At 44.8% G+C, this 20,442-nt stretch overlaps 4 protein-coding genes across 8 annotated transcripts; all 4 read left to right on the top strand.

The window, feature by feature from the left end:
* The first annotated feature begins 150 nt into the window (after positions 1 to 150).
* Positions 151 to 13,985, top strand: LOC135497748 (beta-1,3-galactosyltransferase 1-like). Of its 3 annotated transcripts, XM_064787595.1 has the most exons (5): positions 151 to 251; positions 917 to 1,168; positions 2,006 to 2,147; positions 8,004 to 8,032; positions 11,306 to 13,985. In XM_064787595.1, exon 5 carries the CDS (start codon positions 11,325 to 11,327, stop codon positions 12,432 to 12,434), a length of 1,110 nt encoding a protein of 369 aa, XP_064643665.1. In that variant the 5' UTR covers positions 151 to 251; positions 917 to 1,168; positions 2,006 to 2,147; positions 8,004 to 8,032; positions 11,306 to 11,324; the 3' UTR covers positions 12,435 to 13,985. The 3 variants fall into 3 exon arrangements, with proteins under 3 accessions (XP_064643665.1, XP_064643664.1, XP_064643666.1); XM_064787594.1 differs by lacking the exon at positions 8,004 to 8,032; XM_064787596.1 differs by lacking the exons at positions 151 to 251; positions 917 to 1,168; positions 2,006 to 2,147; positions 8,004 to 8,032 and adding an exon at positions 8,657 to 9,248.
* Positions 2,171 to 5,848, top strand: LOC135498317 (uncharacterized). The gene has a single exon (XM_064788570.1). It carries the CDS (start codon positions 2,171 to 2,173, stop codon positions 5,846 to 5,848), a length of 3,678 nt encoding a protein of 1,225 aa, XP_064644640.1.
* Positions 13,986 to 15,183: 1,198 nt separating the features above from the next.
* Positions 15,184 to 18,553, top strand: LOC135498124 (beta-1,3-galactosyltransferase 5-like). 3 transcript variants are annotated; one of them, XM_064788298.1, is made up of 3 exons: positions 15,184 to 15,312; positions 15,698 to 17,400; positions 18,245 to 18,553. In XM_064788298.1, the coding sequence occupies exon 2, from the start codon at positions 15,746 to 15,748 to the stop codon at positions 16,853 to 16,855; it is 1,110 nt and encodes a 369-aa protein (XP_064644368.1). In that variant the 5' UTR covers positions 15,184 to 15,312; positions 15,698 to 15,745; the 3' UTR covers positions 16,856 to 17,400; positions 18,245 to 18,553. The 3 variants fall into 3 exon arrangements, with proteins under 3 accessions (XP_064644368.1, XP_064644369.1, XP_064644367.1); XM_064788299.1 differs by having other exon boundaries at positions 15,698 to 17,404; positions 18,251 to 18,553; XM_064788297.1 differs by having other exon boundaries at positions 15,698 to 17,404.
* LOC135498316 (beta-1,3-galactosyltransferase 1-like) lies at positions 18,414 to 19,289 on the top strand. The gene has a single exon (XM_064788569.1). The coding sequence runs from the start codon at positions 18,414 to 18,416 to the stop codon at positions 19,287 to 19,289; it is 876 nt and encodes a 291-aa protein (XP_064644639.1).
* The last annotated feature ends 1,153 nt before the right edge of the window (positions 19,290 to 20,442 follow it).

The following is a 20,442-nucleotide window of genomic DNA, read 5'->3' as shown; positions in this document are numbered from 1 at the left end:
AACGGCTCGATTATGAACTGAACAAACTCCCTGGTAAATGGACTATGCGCCCAAGCAACTCTCTTCCAGCTGGTTATCTGGTCTGCCGTGCTATATTAGTTCCATTCATCACCATCAGATGTCTCTACCGTACGGTGATGATTCAATATTGCTGATACAGAGTGCGATTGTCAGGCAAAGATGGAGTAGAGGCTGAGGGCTGCGTTGTCTGTCAGAAAATAGGCGCCAGGTCGGAAAGAACGGCTAAAGAGGTAAGTCTTTGAATAGTTATCGTCCATGACGGCTCCATTGTCATTAGGACACATGCATCTGCCAAGATGATGCTGTGATTTCTTGCTTGCAGTTAGTTGGCTAACTGTCTGGTGGCTAAGTGATCGATAAGAGTATACAATGTAGTACATTAGCTGTGTACATGGATGGTTAGCACGAGCATGGAGGTATTATTAAGAACCTCCATGGCACGAGATGGAACAGGAGCCATTGATCCATGTGCATTGCTTGTTTTGGTTTCATTTCGGTTCCAGGCCTACTCAGGTCTATGTAGGCCTATATACATGTATAAGGGATTGGATAGGCATAGGCCACTACTAACAGTGGATTAATTGGCCATGAAGAGACATGATTTATGACACTACTGTCTGTGTACACAATGAATGATGCTGGTAGGCCTAATACTAGTAATAGTAAGTTATACTGTTGGTGATCTGGTAATCCGGATAGGCCTACAGGAGCAGAAGGAGGTGCCCAAGGTAAGGTTGATTGGACTACAAAGCTTTGACGAGGTCGATAAGCATCCCCTAGGTCATTTTCCTTGACCTGGTGATCAGTGGACAAGGGGAGGAGCATGAAAATGGCATTCTCTGGTATAACCCATGGACCAACATGGATGGATCATTGTCTATTGTTGTTGTTTCAGTCCATGATGTGAAGCAGCCTGGACAATCACGTGAATCGTCTTCCATGACCAATGAGAACACCCACCGCTTCCTACCAACATGCTAAAAGACACCAACAATCAGTGAGTTACCCACCGCTTCCTACCAACATGCTAAAAGACACCAACAATCAGTGAGTTACCCACCGCTTCCTACCAACATGCTAAAAGACACCAACAATCAGTGAGTTACCCACCGCTTCCTACCAACATGCTAAAAGACACCAACAATCAGTGAGTTATTCATTTCTTTGTCTGGTTTTTCTTGACATAAAAATTTGAGAGGAACAACGATGTGTGATGGGATGAGTGATTTGAAGGAGTACAAGAGTCTGGTAGCACCACAGTGCTCATTTTGAGAAGATGAACATTGAAAAACAGATGGTAGACCTACTAGGTAATAGTTGGCAGAATTGATGGCAGGTTTTTGGTAATAGATCGCCACTAGGACTGCTTTTGATTCCAGTTGATAGAGGGTGGTCTGATGAACAAGGTGTACCAATATCTTGTCGCTGAAAGAGATATTTGCCTTTCCACGGTGCCTGGACCGTACTACATGTAGGCTGGGGATTCCCATAACAAAAGGCCTACCCAATCTTATGTGACAGGTGAAATTGAGGGGGGTAAGATGTGCATTGCGCCGTCTAAATGTTGTTAAAGCAAAGATTTGGAGAGACTATTAAGGCCCGTTGTGAAGGTTTTCATTCAATTTTTATTCAAATTACTTTTTCTTTAAGTTACCTTTTTTATATTTTACATTTGGTCCCCTTTTGTTGCAGTTATGGCTCAGGCCCTTGTGGACTTTCTGACTTGCTGTAATAATAGTAGGCCTAATGAGATAGCTTATATAATTAACCTGGGCCTGAGCTGTGGGTGCACATGAGGGAACCTATTTTAGTTAGTCTTCTGCCATGCCCTTGGAGCGGTGTATTTTTTACCCAGTAAACTAGCCACGAATTGGTGAGTTATTTAAACTTGTTTTTCTCAAATTATATTCTGTTCAGTTTTTTCTTAGCCAATACCTGTACATTATACCTGTTAATGATTAACAAATAAATGGTTTTCTTACAGTTTACCGAACATTAAAAAGGAATTACGGGTCGTGTGAACTTTTCTGGCCTTGACGGCTACAGTAAACAATTCCTAGTATTAGGAAACCAGTTGGTACCAAATACGGACACCGCTCCTCAAGCTTCAGTGCAGGGCGTGGCAGGTGAGTAGTTTTAAATAGTACACATGGCTACTCATAAAACTCGGTATGGTCGTCAGATACGCCCAACAGCTAAGGCCCTTGATACCGCCTGGAAGGTCCTCGAAACCCCTAAGAAGGACGTCCGTATACAAATAGACAATGAATTTGACGAACCTGACACACTGGCAGTTCCTGATGGTAGTCAACCCCGTGAACACTCGTCATCCAGTGAACGAGCTACATGTAATTCCGTTGAATTAAAGAAAGCTGAGCTGCGCCTTCGTTATGAGACAAAATGTGCTGAACTGGAGACAGAACAGATTGAACTTGAAACACGCAAATTGAATATTCAGAAACGTCTAGAAACCGCGCGTGCTAGTTATGACCTGAAGGAACTTGAACTGAATTCAAAATCTGATAGTGTGTCTATGATGACTATAGACGAATGTTTCGAGTTGCATGAAAATGTTTATAAAGCTGATGCGAAAGTGCAACCACCTGTACTAAGATCTGCTACTAAAGTTGATTCTTGGATCCAGGATCCCCATCATGAAAATAATTGTAGATCTAATCATGAACAGCAGGAGGTGTATAAACCACCTGCGCCTTTTCAGTCAAATGTTCAGAATCCTCCGTTTTTTGTTCACTACGGTCCAGGTTTGCCTGAGTTTAAGATAGAAGTTTTTAGTGGTAAACCGGCTGACTGGCCTGAGTGGTTTCTGTCATTCAAAAACCTCATTCATGATAATCCCGCATTGACTGACGGGCAAAGGTTAGGCTATCTTAAAACGTATTTAGGCCAGGAGCCACGCAGCAAGGTATTTGGTCTGTTACTGGACGCTAAGGATTACCCCAAAGCAATGACTGAACTTAGGGATAGATATGGTAACCCAGCACTGGTAATTGATGGCTTCATTAGAAAGGTACGCCAGTGGCCGAAGTTACGCGGTATTTGCGATTTGGGTACTTTTTTCACAAATGTGTCTCAGTTGATTCAAATGTTTAAAGCCATGGGCTACGAAGCAGATTTACAAGCTAAAGGTCTCCTGTGTGATTTGACTTCCAAAATTCCGGACAGTATGCAAGAATCGTGGGGGAATTGGGTAGTTAAGAAGGGCGAAGGAAACCCAACAGTTGAGTTGTTCTATCAATGGCTGAAGTCTAAAGAGAATGCTTTGCGTTTTACATCGTTGTCGTCAAATCCGCCGTGTTATCAGAGTATTGACAAGTCTAAGAAGGGACATGAGGTGAAGAAAACGGTAACCACATTGACTACACCCTATACCCAGGTTAAGAAATACTGTGTCTTTTGCAATGGTGAACATTGGCTGGACTCATGCGCTAAATTTTCCCGTAAAACGCCAAGTGAGCGTCTAGCCTGGTTTAAGGAAAAGGGCAGATGTTTTCTGTGTACCAAAACTACCCACAGGTCTAGTGGATGTTTCCTCAAGATAAGATGCAAAGTGAAAGATTGCGGCAAATCGCATGCTACCATCCTTCATGAAGCTTTTTTGGCTCCTAAGCTGGCTCAAAGTAGTTTCTCATCAGATCACACTAAAGCAGGTGTGCCAAAGGAGGGAAGCAAGCCAGACGTCCATTCCGTTGGTGTTGGTTTCATGAAAAAAGGAAAATCAGTGGTATATCTACAGACATTGCCGGTGCGAATTCACACTCCCAGTGGACAGGTCGTTGATACATACGGGTTACTTGATAGTGGTAGTCAGGCTACACTCATACAAGAAGATTTTGCAAAAAGTATTGGTTTGAAAGGTCCCTCATCAAAGTTACGCGTGTGTGGCGTTGGTGGCAAGCTATCAGAACAACAGTCCAAGTGTCTATCGTTTTGGTTGAGTGATCCCAAAAATGATTCCAAACCACTAATTAGAGTAAAAGAAGCGTGGACTTTCAGTGAGCCTTTTAGTCTTTCGGTTCATGCTGGTAACAATGCAGATTTCTCATCCTGGCCACATGTACAACATTTGAACTTGGAACATGCGCCTGACTCGCTAGACATAAAGGTTTTGATAGGGGTTAATGTTACCAAGGCCCACACACAACTAGAAGTTCGGGAAGGCCCTGTAGATCTGCCAATCGCCGTACATACCCCCTTGGGATGGACTGTAATGGGTGTGGATCGTACTCAACCTGATAGTTCTGGTAATGAACATGATGTGAGTGTCAACAACTTTCTGATCAACAAGATCACCGACTTGGAACAGAGTGTTGAACGGTTCTGGAAAACCGAAAGCTTTGGTACTCTCGATGCAACAGATGTCCCCTATTCAATGGAAGATAAAAGAGCACAGGACGCGCTTGACACAACAACACGTATTACAGAGAACGGTCATTATGAAGTCAGCATGTTATGGTCGAAACCTCCGGATCTTGTAGATAATAAGCCACAAGCAGAGCGCCGCTTTGAACAATTGCAACGTAAACTGAACAACAACCCTACTTTTCGCGACAAGTATAGAGATGTGATCAATAAGTATATTTCTAAGGGCTTTGCACGTAAACTATCCCCGGAAGAGGTTAGTCAATCGAGTGACCGTACACATTACTTGCCACACCATGGAGTTGTCAATCCAAAAAAGCCTGACAAATTGAGAGTAGTGTTCGATGCTGCTGCTGTGTATGCAGGTTCTAGTTTGAACGATCACTTGTTAGTGGGTCCTGATCTGCTAAATAATTTGATCGGAATTTTGATGAGATTTAGATGTGGTCCCATAGCAATCTCCGCCGATGTAGAAAGTATGTTTCACATGGTCTTGGTTCCCAAAGATGACAGGGATGCTCTCAGGTTTCTTTGGAAAGATGACTTAGAAAGTGATGATCCTCCTGATGTATACCAAATGGTCGTGCACATATTCGGTGCAAAATCATCTCCATGCTGCGCCAATTACTGCTTGCGCCGCTGTGCGTTGGACCACATCGATAAGTTTAGTCCCTTGGTGATTGATACTGTGTTGCACAACTTCTATGTTGATGACATGCTGAAAGCTTTGTACAAGTGTACAATTGAAGAAGCTATTGATCTTGTTGTGGAGCTAATTAAGATCACTGCTTCAGGTGGTTTCAAATTGACAGCTTGGGCTTCAAATTGTCCAGAAATTTTGAGCGCTTTGAAAGATCTGGATGATAGCCTGGGAATCTCAACGGTTGTAGATTTGAACCTGGATGGTACGCACTCTCGCAGAACACTTGGTATCAATTGTGATATGAAATCGGATGTGTTTTGCTTCGAGTCAATTGTGATTCAAAATGTCTGCACCAAACGAGGAATCATGAGCAAAATCAGTTCCGTATTTGACCCTTTGGGCTTGTTGTCACCGTTCGTTCTCAGGGCAAAGTTGATAATGAAGAGTCTCTGGGAGAAAGGTTACGGTTGGGATGACATTGTAAGTGATGCGGACTCCAGTGATTGGACCCGATGGTGTGAAGAGCTAAGTGAGCTCCCGGGTCTTCATATCCCTCGATGTTACTGGCCATGTGAGTTTGTACCGGAAACGTTCGTGTTGCATACCTTCTGTGATGCGTCTGAGTTTGCGTTCGCGGCCTGCTCATACTTGTTTGTATCATCAGAAAGTGGTGAATTGTACGGATCTCTTGTCATGTCAAAAACTAAGGTTGCTCCTTTGAAGGACCGATGTCTTACGATGCCACGTCTTGAACTCCAAGGGCTGGCTCTCCGGCCGGGAATCGAACCCGGGTCTCCCGCGTGACAGTTCGTTGAAATCACTGACTCCGGTAATGGTTGATGGTGTTCTGAGGATCGGTGGTCGCTTGACCAATGCTCCCTTTCCATATGAAAGTAAGCATCAAATCATTGTCCCTGGCAAGCATCCAATAGCCACTTTGTTGATTCTGAAAATACACATCGGCGTAAATCACGCAGGCGCTGAGCACACTATTGCTAGGTTACGCGAAACATACTGGATCACGCGCGCTCGTGCACGTGTGAAAAGTGTAATTCAGGCTTGTCGCATCTGTCATAGGCGTCGCATAATATCTAGGGTGCCAAAGATGGCTCAGCTTCCGTTGGCTCGCTTTGAAATGAATTCTGTCTGGTATAATACAGGTTGTGATTACTTTGGACCAATCATGGTGAAGCGGAGCCGTGGTCGAGAGAAACGTTGGGTTTGTCTCCTCACTAGTTTGTCAGTTCGTGCTGTCCACCTAGAATTAGCATCCTCACTGAATGCTGATGCATTCATTTTAGCACTTAGAAGGTTCATCGCTCGTCGTGGCTCACCGAGGCATATCTATAGCGACAACGGTACAAACTTCGTGGGAGCAAACAGGGAGCTTAAGGAGGCAATAGCTAGTATTGATTCGGACAAAGTCCACAAGAGTCTCGCTGAAAGAAGTATTGAGTGGCATTTCATTCCACCAAAGGCGCCACATATGGGTGGCGTATGGGAGCGATTAGTACGCTCAGTCAAGCGTTCGCTTGATGCTGTCCTGACAAATCACTGTGTTAGTCTTCTGCCATGCCCTTGGAGCGGTGTATTTTTTACCCAGTAAACTAGCCACGAATTGGTGAGTTATTTAAACTTGTTTTTCTCAAATTATATTCTGTTCAGTTTTTTCTTAGCCAATACCTGTACATTATACCTGTTAATGATTAACAAATAAATGGTTTTCTTACAGTTTACCGAACATTAAAAAGGAATTACGGGTCGTGTGAACTTTTCTGGCCTTGACGGCTACACCCGTAGCCAGTAGGCACCATGAATGGGATCTGGGCTAGTGTGGCCACCCGTGTAAAATGCCTTCTAGGAATGCATCTGATATGAGTTTACTGCCCAACTGTTTTACCATGATAAAGAAATCCAATGTTGATCTTGATTTAATTGCACTGATTGTCTTGAGTGTACAGGAAGTCATGTGAAGATCGCCTCATAATCTATTGATGAGATTCACTCATTACTTCATTGTTGGTCCCATCTCAAGTGCGTTCATTTGCTCAATCAGTGCTAATCAGCATAATTAAAGATTCATGACTCATCTGTAGGCTGTTTATGTTCCATTGAACAGACTTGTTGTCCAAGAAAAGCCAGCTGGTGGCAGTGTATGTTTTTAACCAATTCCCATAGAGCGGTTTTTAAGTTGAAAAAACACTGAGTTTTGCTGTTCAATGTGCAAGCAAAGTAGTTTCCAACTTGGCCGGAGGTGGAGTGGCAAAAACACATAATCTTGTTAAGGAAAATTCACCATGAAATTTGACATAAAAAACCCTCCAAGACTCGTAGATCTGCCCTTGCGAGACTAGACTTATAGCCCCACCGCCGAAAGACGAGTCTTGTTGGAGATGTTTGTTAGATCTAGTCAACCAGAAAATGAACCTCTCGCTTCGAAATTTCAAGAGAATGGGGGACTCAAGTCGGGTGCGATGAGAAACCAGATCCCTCAGCCATTCAGTTTAAGTCTGGCAATGCCAAGAAAAGGAAAAACACTTCCGATGGAGGTTTTTTGTCCATGGAATTTGCCGTGCTATTGGCTGCACTTGTTATTATTTGCTTCTTTCTTTTGTAAGTTGCTGTTGAGTCTTTCGGGTTGTGTGGGACTCTAGGTGGTAGCACTGTTCCTGCTGCTGTCGACAGGTTTAGGTGGTAGCACTGTTCCTGCTACTGTCGACAGGTTTAGGTGGTAGCACTGTTCCTACTACTGTCGACAGGTTTAGGTGGTAGCACTGTTCCAGCTACTGTCAACAGGTTCATATGTTCTCATGTTGATTGTCACAAAGTGGAAGGAAATGTGAATACGAAACTGGTAGCAAGTCACAGGAGATGCAGCTTACCACAGACACGAAGGACTCGACATCATGTTTGCCTGGTTGAGATCTTGTGATCACACTTTATCATTATTTTCATTCAGCACCAGTTCTTCTTCCACCCTCTTGTAAGGTAGGCTCATTGTCTCCATGTTCAATGTATTCAAACCCCCTTATTGTTAGAATTGTTCTCTGCATCCCCAACTTATCTGCATTGTTTGAGTGTAGTGATTAGATGCTTCATCAGGCCAACATCTTCACACTGACAGACTGGGTGATGTCATTGCCATAGGGGATAGTTTTAAGTGATCCAGTACAATACAGGACCTTCTGTGGATGAAATTGACATGGGCTCGAAGTTGAAATCCATGTGTATTTGACCTCTAACTACTGTTGCATATGCTTAGAAAGTTCCTCTATGTCTATATTGTTTGCAAGTAGATGCTTTATATTTCAATGTTGCCAATGCCAGAGCCCCTTCAAGGCTCTAACCTCTTATCGTCACCTTAGTCGGATTCTAATTGAATGTTACTAATATTGCTTTATTAGGCAAGGACAAAGTTCTTTTAGCTGAACTTCTGGAACCTAATTTGCATGTTTTTACCAGAATAGAGGCAGAGGGATAGCCTACTTGATTGCCAATACTAAAGAAAATGACCAAATGTGCTCCTTTGCTGGCAGTACTTACAGTGAGATGGTAAGAGACGCTCCCATTGGGAGGGGGGGGGGTCTTGTTGTTCCTCGAGATGATGGGACTCGTCCGACTGATATTCGTCCTATGATACAACAGACTACTGAACACATTAAGTGCTGTGTCAATGTTGCCTATCAACCTCGACTGCACCGCTGGTCAAATGGCCAAAGCTCCTCATCTAGCCAGACAATTGTTATGATTGACGTGACATCTTAAAATAAACACCACAAGTCTTTAGCATGCATCGTGGTCAGGGTTTAATTAGACTAATCAGTAGCTGTTGACGTATTTCATCATATCAGACGGATTGATTCAAAGGGAACAAATGACACATCTCAATGGGAAGCCATGGGATGTCATTGACTCAGCAAGTAAGAATTATTTTCCCAGTTGCCATGGTAACGTCAAGGGCAAGTTATCGTGATTTTGGATTCCACGGGGGCCAGTCTCGTGGAAATCTCGGTGGTGTTGACATGAAATTGTCGCGTAAGAATCCGTCTCGGCCGGCGTTTCCAGAACTATCTTCATCTTCATCGCACTCTGGAGTTTCTTGTGAATCTGGTTGTGTTGTTAACAGTGCTAGTGACTCATGTAGGACTAAGCATAACTTGTCATGACGACGATTCATTGTCATTAGAGTCTGCCATCCCTCGTGGTGAGTAACAGCTCATATACTTTTAGGTAACGTTTGATCGGTCAATGCCACAGATTAACGTCCAATCATCTCGATAGGGAAAGGGGGCATCGCTAAGCTTGCTTGACGTCAAGTCAGAAATCTTTGTGGCATCAATTGAATGAACAGTGTAATCTTGGGCTGCCTATGCTAGCTAGCTGCATGCAATTAACTGGTTCTATCTTAACATCTATCAGATAAGGAATGATTACAGAAGATGAAAAATCTATGGCAGACACATGATTCAGAGGCTATGACGTATAACAAGCTGATTGTAGCTATACACACTCTCATTTAGCTGTCTCGGTGTTGAGGAGGACAGTTCAATGGGATATTGATCATATGTAGCAGTATCGCCTGATATCTCATGGAGAGATTGATTAAAGGGACAGCAGGGGGGGGGGGGGGTGGACTGGCATGTAGGGACAGCAGGGGGGGGTGGACTAGCATGTAGGGACAGCAGGGGGGGTGGACTAGCATGTAGGGACAGCAGGGGGTGGACTAGCATGTAGGGACAGCAGGGGGTGGACTGGCATGTAGGGACAGCAGGGGGTGGACTAGCATGTAGGGACAGTAGGGGGTGGACTAGCATGTAGGGACAGCAGGGGGTGGACTAGCATGTAGGGACAGCAGGGGGTGGACTAGCATGTAGGGACAGCAGGGGGTGGACTAGCATGTAGGGACAGCAGGGGGTGGACTAGCATGTAGGGACAGCAGGGGGTGGACTAGCATGTAGGGACAGCAGGGGGTGGACTAGCATGTAGGGACAGCAGGGGGGGGGGTGGCCTGGCATGTAGGGACAGCAGGGGGTGGACTAGCATGTAGGGACAGCAGGGGGGGGGTGGACTAGCATGTAGGGACAGCAGGGGGTGGACTAGCATGTAGGGACAGCAGGGGGTGGACTAGCATGTAGGGACAGCAGGGGGTGGACTAGCATGTAGGGACAGCAGGGGGTGGACTAGCATGTAGGGACAGCAGGGGGTGGACTAGCATGTAGGGACAGCAGGGGGTGGACTAGCATGTAGGGACAGCAGGGGGTGGACTAGCATGTAGGGACAGCAGGGGGTGGACTGGCATGTAGGGACAGCAGGGGGTTGGACTAGCATGTAGGGACAGCAGGGGGTGGACTAGCATGTAGGGACAGCAGGGGGTGGACTAGCATGTAGGGACAGCAGGGGGTGGACTAGCATGTAGGGACAGCAGGGGGTGGACTGGCATGTAGGGACAGCAGGGGTGTGGACTGGCATGTAGGGACAGCAGGGGGGGTGGAATAGCATGTAGGGACAGCAGGGGTGTGGACTGGCATGTAGGGACAGTAGGGGGTGGACTGGCATGTAGGGACAGCAGGGGTGTGGAATAGCATGTAGGGACAGCAGGGGGTGGACTGGCATGTAGGGACAGCAGGGGGTGGACTAGCATGTAGGGACAGCAGGGGGGTGGACTGGCATGTAGGGACAGCAGGGGGTGGACTAGCATGTAGGGACAGCAGGGGGTGGACTAGCATGTAGGGACAGCAGGGGGTGGACTGGCATGTAGGGACAGCAGGGGGTGGACTGGCATGTAGGGACAGCAGGGGGTGGACTGGCATGTAGGGACAGCAGGGGGTGGACTAGCATGTAGGGACAGCAGGGGGTGGACTAGCATGTAGGGACAGCAGGGGGTGGACTAGCATGTAGGGACAGCAGGGGGTGGAATAGCATGTAGGGACAGCAGGGGGTGGACTGGCATGTAGGGACAGCAGGGGGTGGAATAGCATGTAGGGACAGCAGGGGGTGGACTAGCATGTAGGGACAGCAGGGGGTGGACTAGCATGTAGGGGCAGCAGGGGGGTGGACTAGCATGTAGGGACAGCAGGGGGGTGGACTAGCATGTAGGGACAGCAGGGGGGTGGACTAGCATGTAGGGACAGCAGGGGGGGTGGAATAGCATGTAGGGACAGCAGGGGGGGTGGAATAGCATGTAGGGACAGCAGGGGGTGGACTAGCATGTAGTGGTGGTTCCAGTTACTGATCATGATTATCTTCTCCGTCTCTTTCTAGTGACTCGCACACCAACCCGATGGTCAGCAAGACCCGCCGTGTCGCCTTCACTATCCTCATCATCTGTTGCATGTTCAACATCATCTGTTACGTCATCTATGTCAACTACCCCGTCGTCGTCATGACAACCATACGGCATCTTCCGGTTGTTAGCATGGTCAATGTGACGCAGAGAAGCTTCAATCGACCGATGGTAAATGACATCATGGATTATAACTTTGCATTAGAAAAACAAACGAATTTGCCAAATATTTATTTTGGAGATTTAGACGATTCTGAGGTTGATGTGGATGAGGAGGATGAGATAATAATGCAAGAGGGTTCTGACGATGATGATTTTCTGATGAACCAGCAAGATTTATGTCACAAGGAGGGTGGGTATGTGCGTCTAATCATTGTGGTGACATGTAGTGTTGATGTTTTCAACAAACGAACAGCGATACGTGAGACCTGGGGTTCGTACACGAAAAAGATTGACATGGGTGTCAGGGTGGCATTTCTAACTGGACGGACTTTGAATAAGACTTTCCAACGCCAGTTAGAAGAGGAGAATGACATTTATCACGATATCATTCAGGGCAATTTTTTAGATACGTATCGCAATTTAACGCTGAAATCGATCTTGTTGCAGAAGTGGATTGCAACGTATTGCTCAAGTGCGCAGTATGGATTGAAAGCTGATGATGACATGTTTGTCCACGTACCTAACTTACTAGCGGGGTTACGCCGAGTACAATATCCACGCTTCTTTTTCTGTTCATTACAAGTCGGCGCTTCACCGATACGAAATAAAAAATCCAAATGGTTTGTGCCAAAGGGGGAATTCCCGCAGGCAAGATATCCAAACTATTGCTCTGGGTCCGCTTATTCTTTCTCCATCAACATCGCTGCCGATCTGTTCTCAAAATCAAAGGAGACGCCCATATTTTGGTTGGAGGATATTTACATCACTGGCATCTTGGCCAGAAAAGTGGGCATGCGTCACATTCATCACAAGGGCTTCCAGTTTTGGAAAACGACAATCGGCAAGCCGTGTTCGTTTAAGAGATTGATCACGAGTCATAGAGTTTCACCGTCAGAGCTGCGGTCTATTTGGAAGGCGCTGCATCAACGCGATCTTAAGTGCTGATGGTGCGTAGAAGACACGACAGCCTGATGAGTGGTTCCTGATGTGCTCACTTGATGTCGCTAGGTTGTATCATGAAGCAGGCATGACACCTGTCCCATTGTAGCACTACCAATCATGTCATTTGATGTTGTGTGATAATTGGCCAAGTTACCAACTTGGTGTGTCATCTCAACTATTATTGATAAACACAAGTCAGATACTTAGCCTTAAACCATTTGTAATCATAAGTTCAATTTAAACCACCGGGTGATTGCTTTACTTGATAACCATTTTATAATTGTGTATACTATCATTTAGATCCAAGTTTAGGTGCAGCATAATCCATTGGTTCCTGATGTTATTGAGATATTTATGTATTTTTTGTTATTATTTATTGATGGTAGCATCTATATGATCCCCTGGTGGACCAAACTAATGTTCATTTAGTGTGTGGGGCATCATAGGCAAACGTGAAACAAGGGGAAACAGCACAAAGGAACAGTGAGGGGAGACTGCCTGAGGGGTTAACATGTTCTGTGATGCATTCATTTTGCCTTCCTTTGAAGGAAAACCTGTCAATGTCAATATCAATGTTTTCCTTGCTTCTATGGCCAATGCAAAGCTTGGTGTCGGTGTTGATACCATGGAAATAAGCTCTATCCTTGCTGGTCTTATAACATGTATCCAGACAAGATAATAGTTTCCATGGAAAATGTAATCATGATACAATAATCATTTGGTTGTGTTGAAAACATTATTCTCCAGAGAATTGATGCTGAGTGATCAATCTTCTTTTCCCATTTAATTCCATTACCAAACTTCAGTTGTTGATAAGTGCGCACAAATGATAATTGCAGTGAGTAGGTTTCACAAGGTTTGAGGGTGATTGGTTTGGTGTTGATGTCAGAGCTTCATAGGAGTAATACATTGCCCTTACTGAGTCTCAATCGGTATAAACGCATCAAGTCATACGCTAGTTTCTGAATGGAAACTGCAGGCCCTATTGTCCACATGTTCATCTGGGCGAGTCAAGCTAACTGATCTGTGCTGAACTTATAAACAGGAAATTAGAAGGTTCATTTTCACCGCCCCAGAAAATGTAAAAAGTAGGCTGAAACGTTGGTTGTGTGAAATCCCCTTCAAGGTTACCACGACGTGTCGTGTTTTATAAGGTGAATAATGAACATCTGGCTGAGGGTGTTTACATCAACAGCATTGATCATCAGAGGCGATCACATATTGCTTGGAACAAGGTACTCTGAATGTGCATTTGGTATTTTAAGACTAGTCTGGTTCAGCGGCTATTGTGCAATCAACAAATATTAGTAATATTAGGAACATATTCTGCAATTTACACAAACAATTTACTGATTTTAGGTAAAACTTTTTGCCAATATTTTGTGCAAATTGCTGCATATTTCCTTGTGTTCAGTTATTACTATGGTGCTTGTTTACATTTTGTAGAAATATACCATAAGGGAATGGACATTAAGGTATCTAGATTATGTAATTTGTACATAAACTGCATGACTGCTACCTTTAAGATGGCAATGCACTGCCATGCCAATCCACCATTGTTGTGTCTGATATCCATCCTTCACCACCGATAACTCCCCCTGATTGGCTATCCAAGAACATCAAAGTGTTGTATGTAATAATTTATTGAAATTATTAAGTGTCTTGATAATATCTAAACCCACCGAAAGAGTGTGCAAACTTTTATCATTTAGAGTACTGTGAGCTTGGGTGGGAGTCATCATGACTTTGAAACTTTGTGATGGAACACCATCACACAACAGCTCCTGACCTACTTTGCAGTACCAAAATTGATGTAATCTGCTGATGGCATTTGTTTCTCAAAAACTTTTCACTTATTTAATATATACGGTTAGGATTGGAAATGAAGTTCACTGCCAATAATATACACTTACCAGCATATTCCAATTCATGTCATGTTAATGTTCCATGTTTAGTATACCCGTAAAAAACTCGTTTTGAATAAAACCATGATTTATACAGAAATTGTCTTCCATCTTTTTGTGTGTTGAGACGTATGGATAAGGGTCCACATGAGGACTTTGCCCAGGGTAATCTCTAACCTGGATACAGATCAGGAGCTTACCCATAATCGTCACAATGGTCTGTCCCTGGGTACAGATCATTGGTAACCTTGCTCCTGGGTGATCTGTATCATGATGGGTACCCCGCCTAAATGTAGGATAAGTTTGATGAGATGCGAAAGTTTTGTTCGTCAGATGGGCACCTGCTCGGACTGATTGTTCCCTCCGAGAGAAGACAAATGAAGCAAGAAGTCGCCTGAAGTATATATCTCGTAATATCCAGATGAATATTGGAAAGTATGATATGATGAGCGCTACTTTACATGGAGTGGTTGATAGAAGACCAGGTATAACGTCGTTGCCTTGCTGTAAGTTGATTCAAAGTCATGTATACTCTTATATTTATGATTACCTCGAACGAGGTTTCCCGTTCCGTTAACTTCACAAGCCGACGTTTAATGGAGCTATTAGGGAGGTTTCGCAACCGCCCGGTTAGGCCCTTCGACGACGTTTATCAGGTAAACTCACACAATAGATAAACGTCGTCGTAGGGCCTAAACGGGTGGTTGCGAAACCTCACTAATGCCACGCGCGGACGACTTCAAGGAAGTCGTATCGAAACATGACGCATACATGGCCATAATCAGAGCAAGACGGAGAACCCGTTGTTCGTGATATTGTGTGATATTGTGTGCCTTTACAATGTCTCCTTGATTTTGATGCCGTGTTCGGTCACGGAGATCTGTTGACTGGCTTAGCAAGGACGAGTAGGGCTCTCTCGTTGGTGGAAGTTTCACTTCATTGTGATGGACAGCTAGAAATTTCCTGAGATTTTTAAGGTAGGTAATTCTTTCTCATAGTCTCTTTAGAAAGATGAACTTGAACGTGTCCCAAAACTTCGTATTATGTACTTAGAGATGCCAGTGCTCGGACTAAAACTATAACATGATGTTTGAGACGATCCAATTGGTTACTCTCTTAAAGGCTTCATCCAGCCGCCCAGACTGTGGTTACTCCAGATTTTACAGCAGCCTGATTTACGGATGTTAATTCAAGTAATGCAAGGGTGAGTTCCCGGTAAGTTGACTCTGTACACCTCTCGTTATCGTCGGGTCGCTCAAGTTTCTCCGTATCGCGAACGACCACTGCTGCGAAAGGCGCGCAATTTCATGATCATTCGGTAGATGGCGTTGTTTATTACTTTGTTTGCTCTCTTTTTTCCAGCGGCCGAAAAGTTTCCAATCCATCGGGGGTTGAAAGGAGCCCCAAGAGATGCCACAAGGGCGTCGCTCATGTCGCTTCACCTCATTGAGCTCTGCCAAAACATTGATGTGTGTTATGGGTCTGTTCACGACCTCCGGGATTTTTTGGCTGGGACACAATTTGCAGAACGATAACAGACCAAGACAAGGATACGTCAAGATGAACAAAAACCATGAAATTGCGCATACCGCATCGATTGACACTGGGATGACTCATGTCATCCTTGGTCTTGCAACCTCCCAAACCAAAGTGAAACAAGTCAAGGCCGGGACCTTTTACGACCGTTTTATACGCGACTACAGCGGGATTCTACCAGAATGGCGGGGATTTCCACCAAGCCGTTATATTTTGAATTGTCCAATGATCTGCGTGCAGGAGCAGCCAGAGCTGATAGTTGTCGTGGCCTCAGCCATTACTCATATTGAACGTCGGCAGCTTATTCGGGAAAACTGGGGGTCATCTGAAAACAAGGTCAAAAACAAGATGACCGTGGTGTACATCTTCGGGTCGACGTTAGATGGCGCTCAACAGAACTTCCTGCAACGAGAGAAGGCGCATTACAATGACGTCATTCAATTAGACTTTTTAGACACATACCGAAATTTGACCATCAAGTCGGTAGCCATGTTGAATTGGTTAAAAGATTTCTGTACGAGTGCACGTTTTGTTTTGAAAGCTGATGACGACATGCTTATAAACCCGGATGTACTTTTATCAAGATTGCGACACTATCAGCCTAAATTTGACAAGTTCTTTTTGTGTGCCGTCCGAAAAGGAATTAAGGCGGTCCGGAGTGATGATTACAGGTGGCACATAAGTGAGAAGGAATACAGTGACACGTTCTACCCGACCCACTGCTCCGGCACCGCTTACGCATTTTCCACGTCAGCCGTCGACGTGCTTCTCAACAACACGCTCACAACGCCCTCTATATGGATTGAAGACATTTATATATCCGGTATGCTGGCGACCTCTATCGCCCATGTGCACGCCAAGGAATTTTTATTCTACCACGTGAGATTCCAGAGGAACAAATGTCTGTACAGGAAACAGATTGCTATGCACATGATTCCGATGCCTCGACGCAAACTGATATATGCCGCAATGCGCAAGTGCTGAGCCTTTTTTACCATACTTTATGAAGTCTTCTTCACCCTGAGACTTGTTCGGATTCTCAAATCATTGTCGACGAGGACATGCGCGGACGCTTTTTAACGCAAACCTTTTTTTTAGAAAGAAGCAGTTATACAGGGGCAACTCGTAAATCTAGCTGCGAGGGACATAAATTGGATAGAAGTGGCGCAGCAGATCAAGTAGCGATGATCGCAAGAAGCAGCGACAGCTCACGAAACGGGGATCCCGTCTGCTCACGATGGTGAGTCTCTCTGATGGAATGCATCACCGCTGCGACACCTTTCAAAACTTCTTGATCAATATTTAGCTCAGGAAGCCACCATAAAATTAGCATGAATCATCTCATTAATGGATGCCTACCAGTGTGTAGTGGGAATAAAACGCGATAGCGAGGATCCAGATATCGAGAGCTAGCAGAAATCAAATAGGCGAGATGGTGGGGTGAAGATGGAGGATGAATGAACGTTGGGAACGCTGGAGTCAACATTGAGACAGATTGGTAGGCATTGGATGTGACTACCGGGAATAAGGTAGGTATGTATACCTTCATCACCTTGTCTATGTTGTTTTAATGGGCTCGATGTCCCCTCCGTCACATGAGTGTCCACAGGGATGGCAGTGGGAATATTGAGAGATTGGCTGTCCTCTGCCCTATAATACATTACCATTTAAGTGATGTAATCGTTTGTGTCCGCAAGCAGTACTTGCAATGTTGTACACCCGTGCTGTCAGTCAAAATTCATACAAAACACAGCTGCGCAACGTGCGCCTTGTCTGTCCTCATTCTGTGGTGACGAATTGAGGCATACGGTTCTGTAGAGACCATGACCGTCAGTCTTCAGATTAATAGCGCAAAATAGAATCCTTTGTCACACGGTCACTCCATCCTAGAGTATAGTTTGTACCTTTTTGGTCGACAGTTTGAATAGGTCAAATGTGATAGACTATCAGTGACCGAGGGTGATGCCCTGTATATGTGGCATACCATCTAATATAGACACAAGTCTTGCATTATGCCCAAAACCCCACATTCTCAATCCCCACGATTGAAACGACATTTTGTTTACCCGACTTTTTCCAAAGGGGTCAAAATTCCGTCCACACCAGTTGTCATCCCTGAGCTGGTATGTTGTTCTCAATCCCCGAACGCTATACACCAATACGTCAACACGGGCGGGGAGTTCACTCTCCAATCGATATCCATCATTCCGCCAGGTTACACTCGCATCTCAGTTGCCATGGAAACATGAAGCATGGATTTAACGTCGTTTGATACTTGCGCGTCGTAAGCACAAATGATTGTATTATGCCCTTTTAATCTCGGATGTCACGGGTCTCTTTAGAACCATCCTTAATACGTCACCATTTTTGTAGTTTCAGATTTCCGATGAAGAGGGCGCTGTTGTTGCTGTTGATATTCGGGGTTCTCATCGTCTTTATTTTCAACAATGCCATGTTCTTGTTGCCCGGATTATGGTCGAGAACACTCACCACCACGAGCTTACACTTCAGCGCGCGTCACGTGATGACGCGCATGGCCATGATGGTGGACAACAATAGACGATCTTGGAACAAACGGGGTGAGCCGGAGTATTACATCCCACGTGACTACAGGTTTATTGCTGAGTCTGGACAAACTTGCAAGAAGTCGGATGGAAACCCGGCTCCAGTGGAGATCGTGGTGGCCGTGATCAGCTCCCTACACAACGCAGACAGACGACAGCGAGTCCGCCAGACCTGGGGACGAGAATTCAAAAATGGTGCTAATGCTCGGGTCTTGTTCTTTCTCGGGGTTGACAAAGATAACGGGACGAGATCTGCGATTAGGAACGAGAGTTTGACGTATCATGACATCGTCCAACACAGTCATTGGGATAGTTATGATAACCTGTCAATCAAATCAGTGTCCGTCATCAGGTGGGTAACTTCCTACTGCCGCCACGCGTCCTACGTATTCAAAGTGGATGACGACGCGCTCGTCAACGCGCCACATTTGATGAGTCGTCTGCATATGGCATCAAAACAAACAAAATATTTCTTGATGTGTTATGTGTTCAAAGGTTCCCCGGTCGTCCGTGATCCAAACCATCGGTGGTATATCTCAAAACAAGAATATGGCGGGAAAAGTCTGCCGCCATATTGCGGAGGTTTCTACGCAATTGTGGGAAAGCTCGTCCCCGTTTTATATGATACTGCAATAAAACAGCGCCTCTTTCGAATGGAAGATGTGTTCATTTCGTCAATGGTCGCTCGAAGAACTGGTCTCCCAGTACGCCTAGTTCACAATAAGGCATTCAGTCTTTGGAAGGCCGTCAGTTTGAAAAAACCTTGTGACTTCAGGAAACAAATTGCTGTGACGAATTATAATCAAAGTGAGATACGGGCATTATGGGATAGCTACAAGGCAAAATGTAGTTAGGAAAGCCTCATGTGGAACTCAACCTCTCATTTTGAGAATATCATCATCGTAAAGTTATCACTAGATTCGTAATTTGCGCATGTCTTCAAAATATCGTAATTTCAATTGCTCAACTCTGTAGCACCTTTACGTTTATTCCTTTATGGTCGGTTGTACTAAAATAGGTTAATAGCTGTCATAGCTGTAGATGGCAATACATCTCCAGATGGAACTCAGGTGCTGCCACCTCTAGGACCAGTCGCAACGACCCCTAGCCGCGTTTTCAACATATTGTAGTATTTACTTTTAAGTCACTGGTCGAAGAGACAATCTTGGAGTACACTGAGGTCGGGTTCGCGATGATTATAGTTACAAATATATTCACATATATTTGAATCAGGAAGCTGGGTGTCGGGCAAGTGGGATCAGTCTATCACGGACTATTTCCAGATCATATGTTCAACAAGTGGACCATGGATGCTAGCGCCCTCTGGAATCAATATCGCGTCCACCAGCAGCTTTATATGAGATGACCGCGCTGATCATCCTAACATAAAACTGAATTTCATCATCCTGACTACTGTTGTGTTAGGCAGAGAGAGGTTTGATGGTGCATGAGGACCAAGTCATTACCAGGGCCGGGTTGTCTGAAAACAGCATATTTTTACGAGCGAACATGCTTTCAAACAACCGGGACTTTGTCCGGGATAAGTTCATTTTAATTGTCGGGGCATTGCCAACCAAAGATAGAAATGATTTGCTATGATGTCGATGTAATAATAGATTTTAGAATACATGTCTATTTTGTCGTTGAAATAAACTGTTATTTACATTATTCTGATGCATGTTTCTTGTCCCGAATGCTTGGGTATATTGTATGTTTTTATCATGAGGATAGTTTCCTTTAACGTCGAACGATCGATATTGGAGCCAACCGGTAGGTGCATTTGATAAACTTTCAATCAGTCTGTCATGGGTGTCTTCCCCTTTCTTTTGTGAGAAGCTTAACTGCCAAAAACGCCCAAAAAATTGCATTATAAAACTCGCCCTCAACAGGATTCGAACCCACAACGCAGTTGGCGACACTGTCTGTGAGTCCGACGCGAGACAAGACCACAAATGAATATTCATAGGTTGGAGGGTCGAGGCCTATCAATTAGACGAGTGCATGTTT

Source organism: Lineus longissimus, chromosome 13 (genome assembly GCF_910592395.1).
Source record: "Lineus longissimus chromosome 13, tnLinLong1.2, whole genome shotgun sequence".
NCBI classification, from domain to species: domain Eukaryota; kingdom Metazoa; phylum Nemertea; class Pilidiophora; order Heteronemertea; family Lineidae; genus Lineus; species Lineus longissimus.
The sequence above is the reverse complement of the archived record's forward strand: the minus strand, read 5'-3'. Positions and strand labels throughout refer to the sequence as shown.